The sequence below is a fragment of the Macaca nemestrina genome, chromosome 3 (assembly GCF_043159975.1).
Source record: "Macaca nemestrina isolate mMacNem1 chromosome 3, mMacNem.hap1, whole genome shotgun sequence".
In the NCBI taxonomy this organism is placed as follows: Eukaryota; Metazoa; Chordata; class Mammalia; order Primates; family Cercopithecidae; genus Macaca; species Macaca nemestrina.
The window spans coordinates 84338717-84358688 of record NC_092127.1 but is presented as its reverse complement, the minus strand read 5'-3'; the positions used below and the strand labels follow the sequence as shown (position 1 = coordinate 84358688).

Here is a 19972-nt window from a genome sequence, read left to right as displayed (position 1 = left end):
AAGGATGGGGTAGGAATAAATAAAAGCAGCTCCTCAGAAACACATCTAGAAGAAGCTACAACCAGCCTAACATCTTGCTTATCACCAACAGAGCAGTTGGGAGTAAAATACCTTCTAAAGCCAGCACACAATGAAGAAAACTGAACAAAATAAACTGACACGATTCAGCAATAGTATCTTCTGGGAAAATCCAGAAGATGTAAAGGCACTACTCTGTGCTTTCCTCCTCTTAAGAACATCTAATATCTTCTATAACATTAAATATTTTGGCAGAAGATCCAGAACCCTTTTTTACAGCTTGATACAATTGTATCTATTCTTACAGATGATTTCAGATCCCTTCAAAGATCCCTTGGAGGGACAGAATAGATTTTTCCTAAGCCATAGAATTCCCAGTAGTACATATTATAGCAAGGGACACGGAATGAGCAACCAATTAGCATTAACTGAGCACAAGTGTGCCCAAGACGGAGCATGTGTTGTTCACTTCACATTGTCCTGAGGCAGATGTCATGTCTTTCTCACACCTGCTCCGTGGGACTGGTGCAGATACTGAGCTCTCATCTCTAAATGAAAGTTGAGCCATCAATACATGCAGGCTTGACAAAACAAACAAACAAAAATGACAACAACAACAACAACAAACAGGGCTAGTTTAGTCTAAGGAAAAGGACCCGAGCTTTGAGTGAATTTAATGAAAAAGTACAATTATGAAGATTTGTTATTTAGAATATTGACATAAAAATGGCCTCTTAAGAGAAAATAAAGGTTGATTGAAAGCATTTATTGTTGTAAAAATAAAGTGGAGAAGAGCAGAAGCATTTAAATAACATATTTTGATCCACAGATCCAGGGATATCTCTGAGACTAAATACCTGCCATGGGTGAGACTGGTGAACTGTAGCTGGCACAGTGGCTCACATCTATAATCCTAGCACTTCGGGAGGCCGAGGCAGCAGGATCACTTGAGCCCAGGAGTTTGAGAACAGCCTGGGCAACATAGCGAGACTTAGTCTCAACAGAAAACATTAAAATTAGGTGGACATGATGGTGCCCGCCTGTAGTTGGTACAGCTCTTGGTAACTGAGGAAGGATGATTGAGCCCAAGAGTTCAAGGTTACAATGAGCTTTGATTGCACCACTGCACTCCAGCCTGGGTTACATAGACCAAGTCCTTGTCTCAAAAACAAAACAAAACTAGTAAACCTCAGTAGACAGTTTTTTGCCCATATTTCTAATTCTCTGCTAAATATGACTACTTCACTATATCCAAGGTACTGGATAAACCTATTTATCCCTGAAACAACCACAGAATAGATGTACCTCCTTTTGGAAGATGCACTTCCTTTTGGATATTCTTCCTTTTTTCCTTAAGTTCAGGCCTCAGTGTTCTGCTCTAATTAGTTTAACTCTCCTCAACTCCCTGTTTCCTCCAGCTTTATCTGATCCTTCTGGTAACAAGACCCACGTGTTTCCCTCTACAGTGCCAACTTCATTCTGATGCTGTACATCACTCTCTAATCATTCCACTCTCAGGTAAAGTTCAGTTTATTCTACAAATACCAAAATGGGTGAATTCTCCTGTCCCCACAGCAGCCTCATGAATGATTTTCTTAGAAAGTGCTAATATTCCTCTTCCATGTACATAGCACTACCTCTTTTGGCTTTCCTTCTACTTCCCTATTTCTTTTCTCTCTTAGATCTCATTTTCCCGCTTCAAGATTATTATTCTCCATCTCTGCCCTTAAATTTATTTTTCTTATTTTTATACTTTCTTCCTTAACAGTCTAATTAATTTAATTCTATGCAATTGATAGGTTAATATCTTCAGATTCGATTTCTCTTTTACATTTTTGCCCTATATTTCGAATTGTCTGCTAAATACAACTACTTGGCTATTCTACTTACACCTAAAATCCAATGAACCAAAATGGAAACTACTGTTTTTCTCATGCAGACTCAGTTACCACTGTTTCTGTCCAAGGTGTGAACATTTTTCCTGGGTTTGAAACTTCAGCACTCTCAATGATTTATTTCTCTTGCTCCATGTACCCCCACATTCTGATCCAACCACTTTCTTAGTACTTTTGTATCTACATTTTTAATGTTTCCTTCATTCACCTTCTTATCTCCAATCTCATTGCCTATGTCCCAGTTCAGGTCCTCATTACTTTTCTCTTGAGTTATTATGAGAGCATCTTAACTGAAGTCCTTTTTTTGCACCAATTCATTTAAAATATGGTAAAAATATTTCTAAACAAAGAACTGCTCTGATATTGTCATGCATTTCTTCCTCTTTCCTCATATCTGTCAATGTGGCTGTTTTATATTCCTCGGCCTAACATTTAAAGCATCCAAATCTCCATGACCTCACTCCCAAGCTTATTTCACACTAATTCTTTTTATAGAACCATAAATTAAGCTAAACTTAACCACTGGATTGTTATTTGCTAGGATATAATGTTGGAAGTTAGATCTTATTGTTATTGTTATTATTATTATGTTGTTTCTGTTATTATTATGTTGATCATTCTGGTAAATATATTTTATTTATCATCTTTATATATTCAAATTATAGTAATTTGTCAAGCTCCAACTCATTTTCTTCCTTCTTTATAAATGCCTCCCACAACTGGAAATAATTCCCACTCCAAAATTCAATAGTGTTTTTCTATGCCTTTGTGTATTGTATATTTTGACTAAGAGCATCTCTCCTACTAGACCATAAACTCCAAAGGGTAAATCTATGTCTAATTAACATTGCATTTATCAGAGAAAATACTCCAGTGCCAATAACATACAATTAAGCAAATTTGTATATTTACTTAATGTACAAATTAATAATCATAGCTAACTTTTTTGGAAGGGTAGCTTCTCAGTGTTGCATGGAAGTATGTGCTATTTTGTTCTTCAATTTTTTAATTAGAAAAAAGCACTGAAATTCAAGTGGTTAAGTAAGTTGTCTAAAGTCAGAGTAAATGTCAAGACCAGACTCTCAAATTTATAGTTCTAACACAGACCTCTCCCTGAGTTCCACTCCCATATACCCAACTACTTTCTCTACATTTCCATTTGAGTGTTTAATACTCTTCTTTTGTGACAGCTTTCATACCTATCCCTTATAGTTCATTGTCTTCAATTTGGGTCTAGCTTAGCATGCCCTCATATCATATCAAGGCTACTGAATTTGTTTAATGACTTGGTCCTTTAACCCATACTTTTTTAATAATTCAATTTGTCCTACATTTATCTTTCTAAATCACTTCCTGTAATACTATCACTATCCTGCTCTAACATTTTCAATGGCTTCCTACTGACTATAAAAATAAGCCCAATTTTCTCTGTCTGGCAACCAATAAAATCCACTAATTGGCCTCAATCTATGTCTCCAGTAAAATGCTCCCTAACATGTAGCCTCTACACCCAAACAAATTAATCTCTTCATTGCATTTGAATATACCATGTGTATCTGTGTCCCTTTTCAGAAATTATGTGTAACATTTGGCTTTATTGGAACACATTCCTTATTCCTATCTACTTATTAAAGTCTAAAGTGTCCGTACTATTTATCTATCAAACTAGCATTCTTTTTGTGGGGGAGAAAGAAGAGGGGAAGGATGATTACTCAAAGACTGCCCAAGGTAAACTGGCATGTACAATTAACCTACTTAATACCCACATACTTTCAACATCTATATCAAATCTCACCTCTTCTAAAATTTTCAGACTCATGGCCTTTAGTTTTAGTGATCATTTTTTCTTTTAGAGCACTGTTGTGTCATAGTAAATCATATAAAAGTCAACATCCTAAGACAAAGAGCTGAATCCTGTCTCCTCTACTTAATAACTACGTGATCATGCAAAGACCTCTTAAATTCTTGGGAAGTTTTATTTGTAAATGGAATTATTTCTCTAATTTATTTTTATTCCTATAGTAGGATAATACATCTACATCCTTTCCCTTGTAACTTTGTAGTATCTGTCACTGTGGATGAAATATAACTTCGTTTCTGATGGATGTTGGCCTCAGCTACGTGACTTGGTTTAGTTAATAAGAGGTTAAGAAACATAACATAACAGAGGCTTTAAATGGGCATCCATGATTTAGTTTGTCTATTTGTGCTTCTGTAAGTCACTCTGAGGTTGACATACCTGAGGAAGTCATTGCTTCTTTATCCTGTGCCTTGGAATAAAGACGTATGAAGTGAAACCACTCCAACTCGAAGCTTGGAGTCAAGTACGACCCATCCAAGTCAAACAGACAAGATTAAGAAACCAATGCGAACCTACAGATCAAAGACCAGAAGAAAAAAAGAGAAGTAGTAGTTATAAGCCACTAATATTTGAGGTTCTTATATAGCCCTTTTCCAGGACAAGCTAACTGATATGACTATCTCACATATTTTTGTGAGACAAATGATAGATGTAAGTGAAGATGATTTCAGAAATTACAAAATGCAATACAAATGATATTTGATTATTGCTACTCAGTATTATGAATTTGTATCCATTTCTTGTTTCCTTATCTAAATTTTAAATATGAGAGAGATAAACTATTATATGAGAAATAGAATCATTAGATAATTAGATAAGAGATAATTATATTTCTTATATTTGCCAAAATGCCCTACATGATGCCTTATACCAAGTAGGTACTGAAGAAGTATTAACGTTGCTGCTGTTAGCATGCCTCCCAAGTATATTTTGTTTATGTCTTTGTTTTTGTTCTTTTAGTTCTTCAGTTTTTGACATTTTCATGGTAGTATAAGATATTAAGAGGGTGTATTATCAAATCAAACTACTGATTTCAGAAACTGCCTCAAACTCTTATTATCATCGGGTCTTGGGCAAACTGCTTAAACCCTCAAAGCATTAACTTATTTATTTATAAGAATAATATTATTACTAATAATACATTCATCAACTAAAATTAATTACAATAATCATTTGGCAGTGATTGTCACATCATAAAATACCCAGTAAATAGCAGCTTTTATTATATTTTTAATATTTTAAATGTTCCTTTCTCCTCTCCAGAAATTTCTAAACAAACTTCTCAGACCATCTTATCCTTCTCTAGCCAAATATAATTCTTCCAGATAGACAGAAACACACACACAGACATGCACGCGCGCACACACACCTCTTGCAGGGTTTTCCATAAATAGGTGGGGAACAGGAAAAAGTGATCTTAAGAACTCTGTGTTTTCTCTCTGCTTTCTGGTCATCTACTTGATGTTTCCAATGCCCCCCAAACAATTTCTATTCCTATTCACCTAACTAATGCTGAACCATCTTCAAATTTCTACTTAGAGGACACTGACCCTGGAGAAGCTTTCCCAGACTCTTCAAGGCTAAGCTGAACATCCCTCTTATAAAGAGCTTTCATAAATTCGTGATTGAGGGCACTTAAAACTGCTTTTTGACTTGTCCATTTTTAAAACTGTACTATAAGTTATTTGAAGGCATAGACTGTGTTCATCACTTTCACTAGAACCTGGAACAGTCCTGGCACATATTAATCACTTAAAAGTATAAGATAAAAGAATAAAAACGAAGAAAGAAAGGAAGAGAACAAGGGGAGAGAGACAGCGAGAGAGCGTAGACTGTGTTCAACCTTTTCACCAGGACCTAGCACAGTCTTGGCACATATTAAGCACTTAAAGATATAAGATAAAAGAATAAAAAAGAAGAAAGAAGAAAGAGAATAAGGGGGGTCGGGGGAGGAGAGAGAAGGGAGGAAAGAAAGAAAAAGGTTACTTTTGTTTTTTTGCTTTTCAGAAGAGAATGTTAAAAGAGCAAGACAATTACTATAACATCATCAAAACTCATTTTCCATCTAAATCTACATTTTGTTTGAAATCACATGTCAGTGTGTTCTCTTCCACTCATCAGAGTAACAGGCTATTTAAAAACACCAACTCATCATAAAACCTATTTGAGACAAAATGGAATGAATAGAGTAAGGTGGATTTCTATTCTTTTCTTCCTTATTCTCCTTCTTGCTCATTTTAGAAAAAGGCTCTTCTTCTTCACTAAAAACCCTCCAGCAAGAAACAAATATAGAATATTTATCTCATCTACTTTTTTAAAATTAAGAACAAGAAATTTAAGTAATTATTTATTTAAAATATTTATTTGTGCTTTATATTTCTGGATAGGAATTAGAGATAACAAGTCTAGATCTGGTTAACAATGGGTAAAAAAGAGGAAGATAAAAAATGGAGAAATTGATTAAAAAGTAGACAATACAAAGGAAAGAAGGAATACAAGAAACTTTAGAGTAATGTCTCTTCATAGCACTTCTGTTTTAATCCTAAATTCTAAATATCCCCCTCTGGGTATGAGGAGAAGAAAGGTCTACAGGATCCTAAAGTATTCTCTAATACTGAGGAACAGGACTGGAATGATATCCCTCTGGAGTTTGACAAAATCTAACTGAAATTAAAATATGGCTATCAAACCAGCAATTCACTATCTTTACTTAAAGGAATAATAAGTCAGGTGTTAATAACATAAATTAATAGTTTCCATTGTTCTTAATTTAAGTGGACAAGTATTAGATACAGCTTATCTGTGCTGCCTTTTATTTTCACATAACTACCTTCAAAAATTATTCAAAGAGTTTAAAGAAGAAAAAGTTGCAGAAAGAGTTGGATAAACAGACAAAAAAGAAAGAAAAACAGGGAAGAGCCAGTCAACTTAGCAACTTTAATTGTCCATGTGGATTATAACAGTGGATTTGTCTCAGTTAGAACTATCCAGTGCACTGGCCCTAAAATACACAGAAAATTACTAGGGGTGTTGTTGTTGTTGTATATTAATTTCTGCTATATAGACAGACTCGTTCTCTTCCCATATTTGTCTGATATATGCCGGCAAACAGAAATCTCTCAAGAAATGTTAGTGAATGTGTAAAAACAAGATTGCATAAATAATCTCCTTATTTATCATCAGGGCCAGGGCTATTGCTGAGTACCCAATTTATACCCAAAGTTGATTCCTCTGAAACAATGACACTTAATGTACACAGCCTCCCAGAGAAGAGGAGACAGCTCCTGTCTGTTATGTGACTGTAAGCCACTTGTCCAAACCAATTCTGCAGCAACAAGTGCCAAGTAGATTGGGAAAATGTACAGATGGCTGCCTGCATGCATCACTGAATTGGGCTGCCACCACGGCCCATTGTTTTATTTATTACTGACAAAGTAATTAACTGCTTGACTCCTTCTTTTAAATTGGTCATCCTTAATGGACAGCTGCACTGGTGGGGGGTGGGGGTTGTACTAATCATGCCTTTGACAGGAGCGAGCTCCACAGCCCCACTACAGCAGCTAGAGCCTTTGTGAGGTCATCCCTTTGCTGCTGGACAGAAACCCATGCTTCACTCTCCCCAGGGTCTTTTAACAGGCTTCCTCACTCCCAGAAAACACACAGCATTTTTTTTTTTTCTGAGAGCTTCTTTTTCTGAAGTATAATACAATGGTAAAAAAGTCATTTTTTAGTTTGTTTTCCATGTAATAATTTATTTTTTGTTCAAGTAATAATTTCTTAAATACAAACTGAAAAAATGCCTTTAATAATACTTGTGGAAGAAGATTGCAATAATCTCAGCAGATATTACCCAAATTATAAGGAAGCTAGAGGTCATGTGACGGCATCAAAAGCTGTTTCAACTCACTTCTCTGTCCAGCAACCAAGTATTTATTTTTATTTCTATAGCATAAAGAATGATCTTTATTTTTTCTACAGTATAATGAATATTAGATGCTTGCAGAATATTTTACATCACAGAATCCTAAAGATATTTTTATAGTGAGCATGCCTAATATATCAAGCTCAGGCTCATTTGTTAGTAATACAATACCAGATTCACGGCATAGGCAAAATTCTTCCTAGGGGTCTCATGCTTGTCTTTTCTTACCTGTGAAATGAAAGCCATTGTTCTTTCCTGCCCATACTTCTTCCTGACCTAAGTAACTTCAACTCTGTTCTTTAGGATTTATTCCATAAAATCAGGGGACTGGACATAGAGAATCTCTAATAATCTCTGACTATCTGGATATTGAGGCAAATAAAAATTATAAGGTATTACTCAAAATAATAAAAACTGTGAATATGCAATGTAAGGGGCATGTATTAATTACAAATACAAGTAAATCTTGATTTGTTTTTATTATTACAAATATCAGTGTCAGTGATTTGAGTTTGCTTGTGAAAAAGTCTTTTATATATTCCTTTCTGTGCTTTGCTAATTTTCCATTCTGTATTCCAAGGCAGACCAACAGATTGCAACAAAATCGGGTTAAACATTGATCTTCCGCCCTGACATTGCATTAACTTTTGTAATAAACATCTTCACTGTGTCAACCAGCACTGTGTTTACATATTGAACCCAGCAGCCAATTGTCTTACTTCTTTTAGGTGCTTTTGAATTCCAGAAGGAATCTTATCTGGAAGACTAGAATCATGCATCTGTCATGCCTTTCAATTTTGTATTTCAGATTAACTGCTCCTTTTCCTCCACGTTCTTAAGGTCTTCTAAGAAATTTCCTTCCCAATTCACTTGGTAAGTACCCGCTCAGGCTGTTATTCTATAATGAATTCATGTCTTTTCTCCTATTTTTCCTGTGCCGCCCTTTTTATCTGGAGTCAGGATTCTGAGCTCTGACCTCCCTCCTTGTCATGTTGCCTGAGGAGAATTGCAGACAGACCCTCAGACCTCAAATATTCTAAATTTTGAAGTCCCAGCTTTGGCTGAGAGGAGGCCAGCATTGGAGTACAAGTAAGCACTGATATGTATATATATATATATATATATATATATATATATATATATATATATATTTTTTTTTTTTTTTTTTACTTACAGTATCTGAAAATTAACTATTTCTGTTCAGGTTCAGGGACTGACTGAAAGTATGAGCCAATAGGTGTGCCTATCCGTTACTGATCAAATATTCTCTATTTTTGAATGTTATGAAGAATACACATTTAGGAATTGGTTTTCATATCTGCAGATAGGGTCCATGCTGCTTGCTTCACTGAAGCAACACGTAGAAGCTGACTAACAAAGGAGAAGGCTGAGGAGAAATTGCTCCATGAGATAAGGCATCGCATTTATCCCTGAATGTTTCTCTCTCTCCAAACGCACAGAAACATGTCATAAAGTGTGGGATTAGGGTCTCTAAAGGACATGTAATACCTCATTCCTGGAGATGTGGTCTAAAATGAAAGGGTCAAAATCGATGGTCAAGTCACAACATTTATTCCTAGAGTCTTATTTTAATAAAGATGAAGAGATCTGCAAAAATTGTATGCCTGGGAAAAAAATCCCATTCAGACCAACTGACCCAGACCAATTAATGACAACTCAGAGTAGTAATAATGAAAAATTCATTAGACTAACTCCCATAATTTGCTAAAAGGGTATTTATACAAAACACTGTACTAAGTATATAACACAATATCTCATTGTGTGATCCTTATAATAGCTCTGTGAGGTACATGTCCTTATTCCTATTTTTTAGACGGAAAAGTCTCTGATAAATAACTTGTCTAAAGTCACGTATTTACCACATTTACCAGAGTTATAACCCAAATTGGTCTGACTCTAAAAGCTCTTATCCATTCAGTCCTATTGTAAAATAAGCACACCAGTGGAGAGCAATAGAGAACGGGAGTGCAGTCACGATGGGAGCCTGTCATTGGATCTCATGTATGCAGAGGTTCCTCCTTCCAGGAGAGCTTTGCCCTTGTCCTCATTAACTTTTACGTCAATACATTCAATGCATTGTATTGGATTTCTAGATTGGGAGCTAAAAAAAGAAAAGATTTCTAAATATCAGCTATCTTATTTTACCAGTTTGCTTAAACAAGTTACAGAATATCTCTATTCATAATTTTTTTACCTAAAAATCGGAATAAAACTACTCTTCAATAAGTGATTTTTTTAAATGATGATAAAATTAAAGGAATTTAGAATAATCCTTGCACATATTGGGCACTTAGAAAATTTTGCTTCCTTACTGTCTCCCTTCTCCTTACATTTCAATTTTGCACAATGTCTCATGGCCTCTTCAGAGCAGAGACTATGTAGTATTTACCTTCATATCTTCAGACCAAATGCTTAGCATATAGTCAGTGGACAATTACTGGAAGTGATTTAGAGACATTGAGAATTACTTCCTTTGAAATTTTAAGAGGTATGGCAAAACTTTGGTTTCAGAATATATATTTATTGATTTTTTAAATATGTATTTTTCTTATGTTATGGTCAACCTCTTGGGATCTTTAGAAAAGAAAATTTTCCAGTATTTTTTTTTTTTTTTTTGAATCTCAGGCCAAGAGAATTAGAACACTCCGTAAAATTACATAGGTATATCTGATAAAGGCCATACTCTGTTTTTCCATATAAGTATAAAACTGATAAAGGCCATACTCTGTTTTTCCATATAAGTATAAAACTGTTGTATAAAAAGTTACCTTCTGGCTAGGTGTGGTGGCTCATGCCTGTAATTTCAGCACTTTGGGAGGCCAAGGCATGCAGATCACTTGAGGCCAGGAGTTCAAGGCCAGCTTGGCCAACATGGCAAAACCCCCTCTCTACTAAAATACAAATATTAGCCATGCCTGGTGGCGCGTGCCTGTAATCCTATCTACTGTGTAGGCTGAGGTGGGAGAATTGCTTGAAACCAGGAGGTGGAGGTTGAAGTGAGCCAAGATCATGCCACTGCACTCTAGCCTGGGCAACAGAGCAAGACTCTGTCTCAAAAATATAAATAAATAAATTACCTTCTAAAATGTTATCCTCTTCACTCAAATATATACAGTAAAAGATGTCTGTCCAATAGTATAATATATTTTGTTTAGCAAAAATACATTAGTCAATTATTTATCTTACATTTCCTTTTTCCTCCTCAGTCTAACATGTTTATTTTTATACTGGACTTTGGTCTATCCATTTCACATATGGCTTAACTATTTCCTATATAGATAGTTCAGTATCTGTTAGCTGCATAGCAACCTAATCCCAAAATGGTGTTTTAACATTTTCTCACCATCTCTGAGTTGTTTGGACTCAGCTGGACGGTTTTTCTGCTTCTTATGATGTCAGCAAGGGCTATAGTCATCTGAGGTCATGGGTGGCCTACAACATCCAAGATGGCTGCCTCCTATAACTGGCAACTGATGTAAGCTGTTGGTTGAGAGATGCTAATAAGCAGATCTCCTAAGTTTTCCTTGACATGACCTCTCCATGTGGCTGGCTTCTGAGAAGGAGTACCCAAAGGGTGAACGTTTGAAGGGAAGGAAGCAGAAGCTAAAAGTCTCTTAAGGCCTCCTTTCTGTGCATTCAGTTGCTCAAAGGCCATTGCAGATTCAAAAGAGGAGAAATAAACACTCCTGTTGACCTGATGTGCATTAAAGAGAAGAAATTGGTGGGTCATTTTTAAAGACTGATTATTAAATATAAATAGTTATTCTGTTATATATTTTTGTAAATGATTTCATTGTCCATTCTACTGCTATAAATTTTTCTTCTGTATGTAAGAATTTAAAATCCATGGTTTCTTTCTATGTACTAATCTACACATAGTTGTGTTTATCATTTGATAAATGATATGTCTTTGATGAATATATTACATGATACTGAAAACCTGATGTACCATTAAACATATAAATAAATATTTCACATTTTAGAATTCTGAGCTCTAACTCCTTCTTTAACCTCTGCGTTAGAATTAGACAAAAGCACTCAGATTTAAAATATATTAAATGAGGCAGTGGGAGAGGTAGGTGGTGAAATAAAGTTTTTCGTTAGTCTTATTTTTCTCTTTTTGTTTATACATTTTGAGCTCTCAAAATAGCTGCAAAATGCTTTATTACATTGCTAATATATGCTTAATTTAAAAAAAATCCAAACTCTACCAAATTTAGCTAAATGAAATAATTACATGTTATATTGGTGTGTAAGAGGTGGGGAGAAGGAGCACATTCTAAACTTCCTTGCTCTTTTCTAAATTTGTCTGTGAGAGAGCACCGATTAAGAGTCAGAATTTCTAACTCCAGTGTGGATGGACTTCACTGGAGTAACTATTAAACAAGATGCATTACAAGTGTTACCATGATAATCAGGTGAAGTTATTAAATAGAAAAGAACATATTTCTGTCTTTTGTAAGGAGAAATACATCATTTCCATGGAGAAATGAAGGAACTCTCTGAAGCCTGGAAACCCCTGGGAGGGGAGCACATGTATTATTCTAGATCAGAACTAAATATTCCAGCATGGAGGATGACCTCATGTGGCCTCCCTGTCGAAAGGTATGTAAAAACAAATGTTGTAACTATGAATTTGACATTAACCATGGGAAAATTTAAGACAAATGAAAGTTATACATTATTGATGAATCTCTTTGGGAAACTTGTTGAAGTTATATGTCATTTTTTCATTCACTAATCAGACAGTAAGGTTATTGGGTCATGAATGGTAGGTATACTTAGCAAATAGTATTTCTATTGTGTAAGTTCTTTTTGTGCCTTTTCTTGTTATTAGATAAATTATACCTGGGTATTCTTTAAATGGGAAATTGTCTGCGCTCGTGTAATTGAAGCAACATTACATCTGTTAATAGACAGCAGAAGATATAATCGGAATTTTGCTACAAGTGGAAAAGAAGGAAATTAATATTCTTTTTGTTTTTAGACATGCAACCTATGTATTAAGTAAGATATTGTTGATGGCAAGTACACACTGCTTGGCATTGATTTCTTCCTTGCTGCAAGGAGGTGGACCCAAGGTGAATTCAAAATGGAACACAGGAAATAAGAAGTAAATATAGTGAAAGGCAAGAATTTGATTTGATGAAACTCATCACTAAATGATGAAACTGATTACTCAACGTATGTTATTACTAGAGCTTTTTAGTAGAGATATGATACTATCGGTGTGAGCCAATATAAAATTGCATTGTAATAAAGAGCACTGGATCTAAAATGAGACTGGTTACTATCTCAGTGTTTGTTTGAATATCTTTAAGGTAGGGGTAAAAACCGAATATGAAGTAAGGTACATGAGAAAAAATTGTCATGATATTTAGGAGTTTTAGTAATAATTATATAAACATTAATGTTTCTGGGTAAGTTTCACAAAAGAGAAAATCTTGTAAGAAGCTAAAAGGGGTAAGGAAACCTTTCCTATAAAGGAACAAGGATGAGAACTATAGCAAAATTTCATCAGAAATCATGCAAGCGAGAAGAAATTAAAGCTAAATATTTGAATTGTTAAAAAAAAACCCACCAACCTAAACTTCTGTATCCAGTAAAATTAACCTCCCAAAGTAAAAAAGAAAGAACTTTCTCAGACAAACAAAAACTGAGGTAATCCATTTTCAGTAGACTTCCACTACAACATGTTAAAACACGTTCTGCAGGAGAAGGAAAGTGATATAATATAGAATCTCAAATTTACGTAAACAAAGGAAGGAAATCACAGTAGTCCATAAAACAAATCTTAACAAATTTAAGACAATAGGGATTATATCAAATATCTTTTCTGAGCAAAATGGTATAAATCTAGAAATCAACAACCAAAATAAATAAATAAATAAATAAATAAATAAATAAACCCCTCAGAAACTTTACAAATACATGGAAATTAAACAACATGGGTCTATACAACCAATGGGTCAATAAAAATGTTAAAAGAAAGATTAAAATTTTTACTGAGACAAACAAGAATGGAAGCAGATCATATCAAAACCTATGGGACACAGCAAAAGCAGTTCTAAGACGGAAGTTTATAGCAAAAACACCTATATCAGAAAAAAATAAAGACTTCTAATAAACAACCTACCAATGCACCTCAAGGAACTAGAAAAACAAGAACAAACAAAACCCCAAACTGGTAGAAGAAAGGAAAGAATAAAACTCAGAGCACAAATAAATGAAATAGAGACTTAAAACAATTTAAAAGAACAATGAAACAAAGATTAGGTTTTTAAAAAAGATAAACCAAATGGATGAACCATCAGTTAGATTAACTTGGAAAAAGGAGAGAAGACTCAAATAAAATAATTAAAAAGGAGACATTACAACTGATACCATAGAAAAACCAAGAATCATGAAATTATTATGAATGACTGTAAGTCAACAAATTTAATAACATATAAAAAATGGGTAAATTCCTCTACACATACAAGCTACCGAGATTAAATTATAAAGTAGAATATCTGAACAGATCAATGAGTGAGGAAATTGAAAGAGTAATAAAAAATCTCCATCAGAGAAAACCTTAGAACATGATGGCTTCACTGTCAATTCCATCAAACTTTTAAAGAACTAATATGAATTATACCCAAACTATTCCAAAAAATAGGAGAGAATACTTCAAAATTCAATTTATGAGCTCATCATTACCCTGATTCCAAAATTGAAATAGGACACAACAGAAAAAAAATACCACAGACTCATATTCCTGATGAACAAAGATGCAAAAATTCTCATTAAAAAGATCATTTACTATGATGTAGTGGGATTCATCCCAGGGATGCAAGTTAATAAGTATAATCCACCACTTTAACAGACAAAAGAACATATAATACAAAAAAGACAAAGAACATATAATAATTACAATAGAAAAAATCATTTGACAAAATTCAATATCCCTTCATGTTAAAAACTCTCAACAAACATCTATCTATGTCTAGATATAGAAAGTATGTATTAAACACTTCAACAAAATAAAGGCCATATATGCCAAACTCACAGCTAATATCATGCCTAATGAGGAAGAGCTGAACAAGTTTTCCTCTATGATCAGGAGGATCTTTTTCTGCTGTGATAAGCTAAAATTTCTATTATTTATTTAATTCTTCTCATGCATTTTACTCAGTACAGTTCAGTGATGAGAATGTTTGTTCTATAGTGCTTGGAACATCTGGATAACTACATACATGAATTAAAGTCACAGAGCACTTAATACAAATTTTCTACAAAAATAGGACATTTTGTTTATTAAAATTTTACAGATAGGCATACAAGATTACAATAAATAACTGAAGTGAAGTTCTACAGTTTTTAAGAAGTCAGATAGGCTGGTCACATAGGCTCACGCCTGTAATCCCAGCACTTTGGGAGGCTGAGGCAGGTGGATTCCTTGAGCTCAGGAGTTCAAGATGAGTCTGAGCAAATGGTGAAACCTTGTCTTTGCCAAAAATGCAAAAACAATTAGCTGGGCTTGGTGGCACACCTGTGGTACCAGCTACTCAGCAGGCTGAGGTGAGAGGATGATTTGAGCCCAGGGAGGCAGAGGTTGCAGTGAGCCGAGATCACACCACAACACTCCAGGCAGGTGACAGAGTGAGACCCCAGCTCAAAAAGAAAAAAAAAGTCAGATGGTTATCTAAGTCCAGGCTTTGTATATTCTGGTTCAGGGGTTATAGAGGAACATGGCCAATGTGAGAAACAACAGCAACTGTAAGCCCTTGGCAACACACTAAGAATATGGTTCCCCTTAATACGGAATCCATAGATACAGAAGCTGCAGCCAGCACACTTTATTTCTGTTAGTCATACTCTGTATAATTGATTTGTAATCTTTTTGGGGACAGGATAACTGTGGAGGAATTTTAACAAACTGGACTGATCTACTGATAAGGAGAAGGTCAGCCTTATCCTCACAAGTAAGCCCCCACACACTGGTACTGCCAATTAACTGAGGAGAACCATGTCTCTATGCCAAGTATCCCCTGCTGAGTAATCCCTTCCACTGCCCCAGCATCTGAGATGAGGATGTGGATATTTAGCTGAGCAGGACAAGGATGCCCACTTTCACTACTGCTGTTCAGCATAATACTGTAAGTCTTAGCCAGAGCAATTAGATGAAAGAAACAAAAAGAAGGCATCCAAATTGCAAAGGAGGGTTCAAATTGTTCTTGTAAAATTCATATGAAACTACAAAGACCCTGAATAACCAAAACAGTCCTAAGAAAAAAGAACAAAGCTGGATGCATTACACTACCTGACTTCAAAATATACTACAAAGCTATAGTAAACAAAACAGCATGGTACTGTCATAAAAACAGACACATAGACTAATGGAACCAAATAGCCTGCCCAGAAATAAATTAACACATCCACAGCCAACTAATTTTCAACAAAGGTACCAAGAACATACATTGAGGGAAAGACAATCTCTTCAATAAATAAGTGTTGGAAAAATTGAATATCTACATGTGGAAGACTATGACTAGACCACTACCTCTCAACATATACAAAATCAACTCAATATAAATTAGACTTAAATGTAAAACTAAAAACTATGAAACAACTAGGAGAAAACATAGAGAGGAAGCTTTATGAAATTGGGCTGGGAAAGTATTTTATTTTTTTAATAAGGCTGCAAAGTCACAGGCAACAAAAATAAAAATAGACAAATGGAATTAAATCAAACTCAAAAGCTTTTGTACAGCAAAGAAAACATTGACACAGTAAAGAGACAACCTACAGAAGGAAAGAAAATAGACAAAAACTTTATGTCTGACAAGAGGTTAATATCCAGAATATATGAAACTTAAACAGCTCAATAGAAATAGAAAAAATAACACAATAAAAAAATGGGCAAACTTTAATAGATATTTTTCAAAAGAAGACATGCAAATAGCCAACTGGTATATGAAAAATGCTCAGTGTCATTAACACAAAGTAAACCCACAATGAGATACCACCTTACTCCAGTTGGAATGGCTAATACCAAAAATATAAAAGAAATCAAGTATTGGCTAAAATGGTGAGAAAAGGAAACACTTACACACTCTTGGTGGGATTGTAAACTAGTACAGCCATAATGGAAAACAGTATGTAGGTTCCTCAATAAATTAAACACAGAATTACTATATGATTCAGAAATGCCACTACTACATGTATATCCAAAGGAAAGGAAATCAGTATGTCAAAAAGATATTTGCACTCTCGTGTTTATTGCAGCACTAGTTACAATAGCCAACATATGGAATCAACCTAAAAGTTTAACAACAGATGAATGGATAAGGGAATTGTGAGATACACACACACACACACACACACACGCACGCACGCACAATGGAATATTACTCAGCTATGAAAAAGAATAAAATCCTGTCATTTGTGACAACAGGGATGAACCTGGAGAATATCATGTTGAGTGAAATAAGCCAGAGACTAAATGACAGATACTGTATAATCTCACTCATATGTGGAATCTTTTTTAAAAAACTTGATATAAAACCAGAGTAAAACAGTGGTTACTAGAGACTGGGAAAGGGAGGAGGAATAATAGAATGGTAAGAAGTTGATCAATTAGTACAAATTGTTAATTAAATAAAAAAATGAATTGGATTGTTCTATTGTCAAATAGGATGACTATGGTTAATATTAAAATATTCCATATCACAAAACACTTAGAAAAGAGGCTTTTGAATATTCTCATCACAGAAAATGCATGAGATGATGGTTACACTAATTGCCCTGATTAGATCATGATACAACATAGATACATATCAAAACATCACATTGTACCCTGTAAATATATTCAATTGCAATATGTCAAAAATAAAAAATAAATTTTTAAAAACATTTAAAAAGTAAATAATAGCAACATTGTATTGGATAATTATATCATGAACAAGTGAAAGTAATGACAGCAATGTTGTTACAAGGAATATATTTTAAATATAAACATTCAAATAAATTAAAAGTAAAAGGAAGAACAATTATATATCATGCTAACACTAATTAATGGAAAGTTGGAGTAGCTATATTAATTTCAGACAAAAGCAGATTTTAGAATAGGGAAAATTATCAGGGATAAACAGGAGCGCTACATAATGATAGAAAGGTCAATACTCTATGAAGACATAACAATTTTTAACGTGTAGGCACCTAACAATAGAGCATCAAAATGCGAGAGAAAAACTGTTAAAACTATAAAAAGAAATGGACAAGTCCACTATTATAGTTAGAGATTTCAAAAGCCCTCTTTCAGTAGTTGATAGATTCAGCAGGCAGAAAATCAATAAGTATATAGTTGTTCTGAACAGCACTATTGATCAGTTCCAACTAATTGATATTTAAAGAATAGTTCCTTAAACAAAAGCAGAACACACATTCTCTTCAAACTCATATGGAACATTCATTAAAATAGGCCACATTTTTGGCCATAAAATATACCTTAAATTTAAAGGGATAAAAATCATACAAAGTATGTCCTCAGATGACAATGAAATTAAAATATAAATCAATAACAAGCAAATTATCAAATATCTGGAGATTAAGCAATAACACTTCTAAATAACACATGGGTCAAAGACGAAGTCTTAAAATGAATAAAATACATTTTGGACTAAGCGAAATAAAAAATACAAATTACAATTTGTGGGATGCAGTGAAAGTATTAAGAGGGAAATTTTTAGTTAAAACACTAAATACATATATCAGAAAAGAAAAACTATCTAAAATCAATAATATAAGCTTCCATTTTAAGAAGCTAGAAGAAGAATAGAAATTTAACCTAAGGCAAGCACAAGAAAAGAAACCAATAAAAATTAAACAGAAATGATTAAAATTTGAAAATAGAAACAATAGACAAATTCAATACATTTAATATTTGATTGTTTAAAAATAATTATAAAATTTAAAAATTCTAGCCATGTTAATCAAGAAAAAAATGAAAGAACATGCAATTTATCAGAAATAAAAGAGAGAGCATCCTTACTCGTCACAGGAACAATAATAGGATGACAAAGGAATGCTATGAACAATGCTATGCCCATGAATTTCCTTGAAAGACACAAACTATCAAAACCCACACAAGGGGAAACAATGTAAATATTTATATGTTTATTTAAAAACTTTAATAAATAATCTTTCAAAAAAAGGAAACCCAGTTCCAGATGGTTACACTGGTACATTTTACTAAACATTTAAGAAAGAAATAATGCCAATTTGTTACAATATTTTCAATAAAACAGAGCACTAACATTTTCTAAAGTATGCTATGAGGTCAACATTATCATATTTCCAAAACCAGATAAAGACATTACAAGAAAGGAAAACTACAGCTCAACATCTGTCATGAACTTAGATGCAAAAATCTTCAACAAAGCAAATTGAATTCAGCAATGTATAAAAAAAAAAAAAAAAAAAAAACAGCTACACCGTAGCTGTTTCAGTCTCTTTTGTGCTGCTACAACAGAATACCAAAGACTCTATAATTTATAATAAACAGACGTTTATTGGCATACAGTTCTGGAGACTGGAAAGTTCAATACCAAGCTGCTTGCTTTTGATGAAGGCCTTCTTGCTGCATTATTACATACCAAGAGGTGAGAGGGTAAGAGAGAGAGCTCACTCCTGAAGACTTTTTTATTTAAGGCATTGAAACTCCTATGAGGGTATATCTGTTGTGGCCTAACAATATTTTAAAGATTCCACCTCCCAATACCATTACACTGGCAATTAAATTTCAACATGAGTTTTAGAGGAAACAAACATTCAAACCAGAGCAATAGCTAAGTGGGATTTAGGTGGTATATCAGAAACAATCAGTACAACCCACCACATCAACAGGTTTAAGAAGAAAAATCATATGATCCTGTTAATTGTTGCCGAGAAAGCATTTGACAAAATCCAACACCTAATCATGATTTAAAAAAAAAAAAAAAAAAAAGAAAGAAAAAAAAAAAAGAAAGCCCTCGGCAAACTGGAAATAGAAGGAACTCACTAAACTTTATAAAGAATAGCTACAGAAAAACTAACATCATACTTACTGGTAAGAAACTGAATGCCTTTCTCCTGAGATCAGGAATAAGACAAGGATGTCCTTTCTTGCTGCTTCTATTCAACATTGTAGTGAAAGTCATAGCTAATGCAATAAGACAAGAAAATGAAATAAATACATGTTAGTTGAAAAGAAAAAAATAAAGCTGTCTTTATTCA

At 34.0% G+C, this 19972-nt stretch overlaps 1 protein-coding gene and 1 long non-coding RNA gene across 7 annotated transcripts in view; one reads left to right on the top strand and one right to left on the bottom strand.

The window, feature by feature from the left end:
* The window catches only part of LOC105486313 (uncharacterized), a 384056-nt gene that overhangs the window by 141723 nt on the left and 222361 nt on the right, over positions 1 to 19972 (bottom strand). Inside the window, exons 5-6 of the long non-coding RNA XR_011621130.1 lie at positions 19804 to 19898; positions 4153 to 4286 (exon numbers count right to left, since the gene is read on the bottom strand). This is a non-coding gene — a long non-coding RNA (uncharacterized lncRNA). The remainder of the gene's footprint in view (positions 1 to 4152; positions 4287 to 19803; positions 19899 to 19972) is intronic.
* LOC105486311 (uncharacterized) overlaps positions 1 to 19972 on the top strand; it is a 237332-nt gene that overhangs the window by 147889 nt on the left and 69471 nt on the right. For 3 of the 6 annotated variants that reach the window (XR_011621123.1, XR_011621124.1, XR_011621126.1), the window contains 3 exons: positions 8657 to 8785; positions 12181 to 12322; positions 12705 to 15088. Coding sequence is in view for 1 of the 6 variants with exons in the window: in XM_071093232.1 (XP_070949333.1) it covers positions 12287 to 12322 (36 nt within the window). In the remaining 5 variants the exon portion in view is untranslated. Of the gene's footprint in view, positions 1 to 8656; positions 8786 to 12180; positions 12323 to 12704; positions 15089 to 19972 lie in introns of those variants that run through there. The other 3 variants (XR_011621127.1, XR_011621125.1, XM_071093232.1) reach the window with 1 other exon arrangement.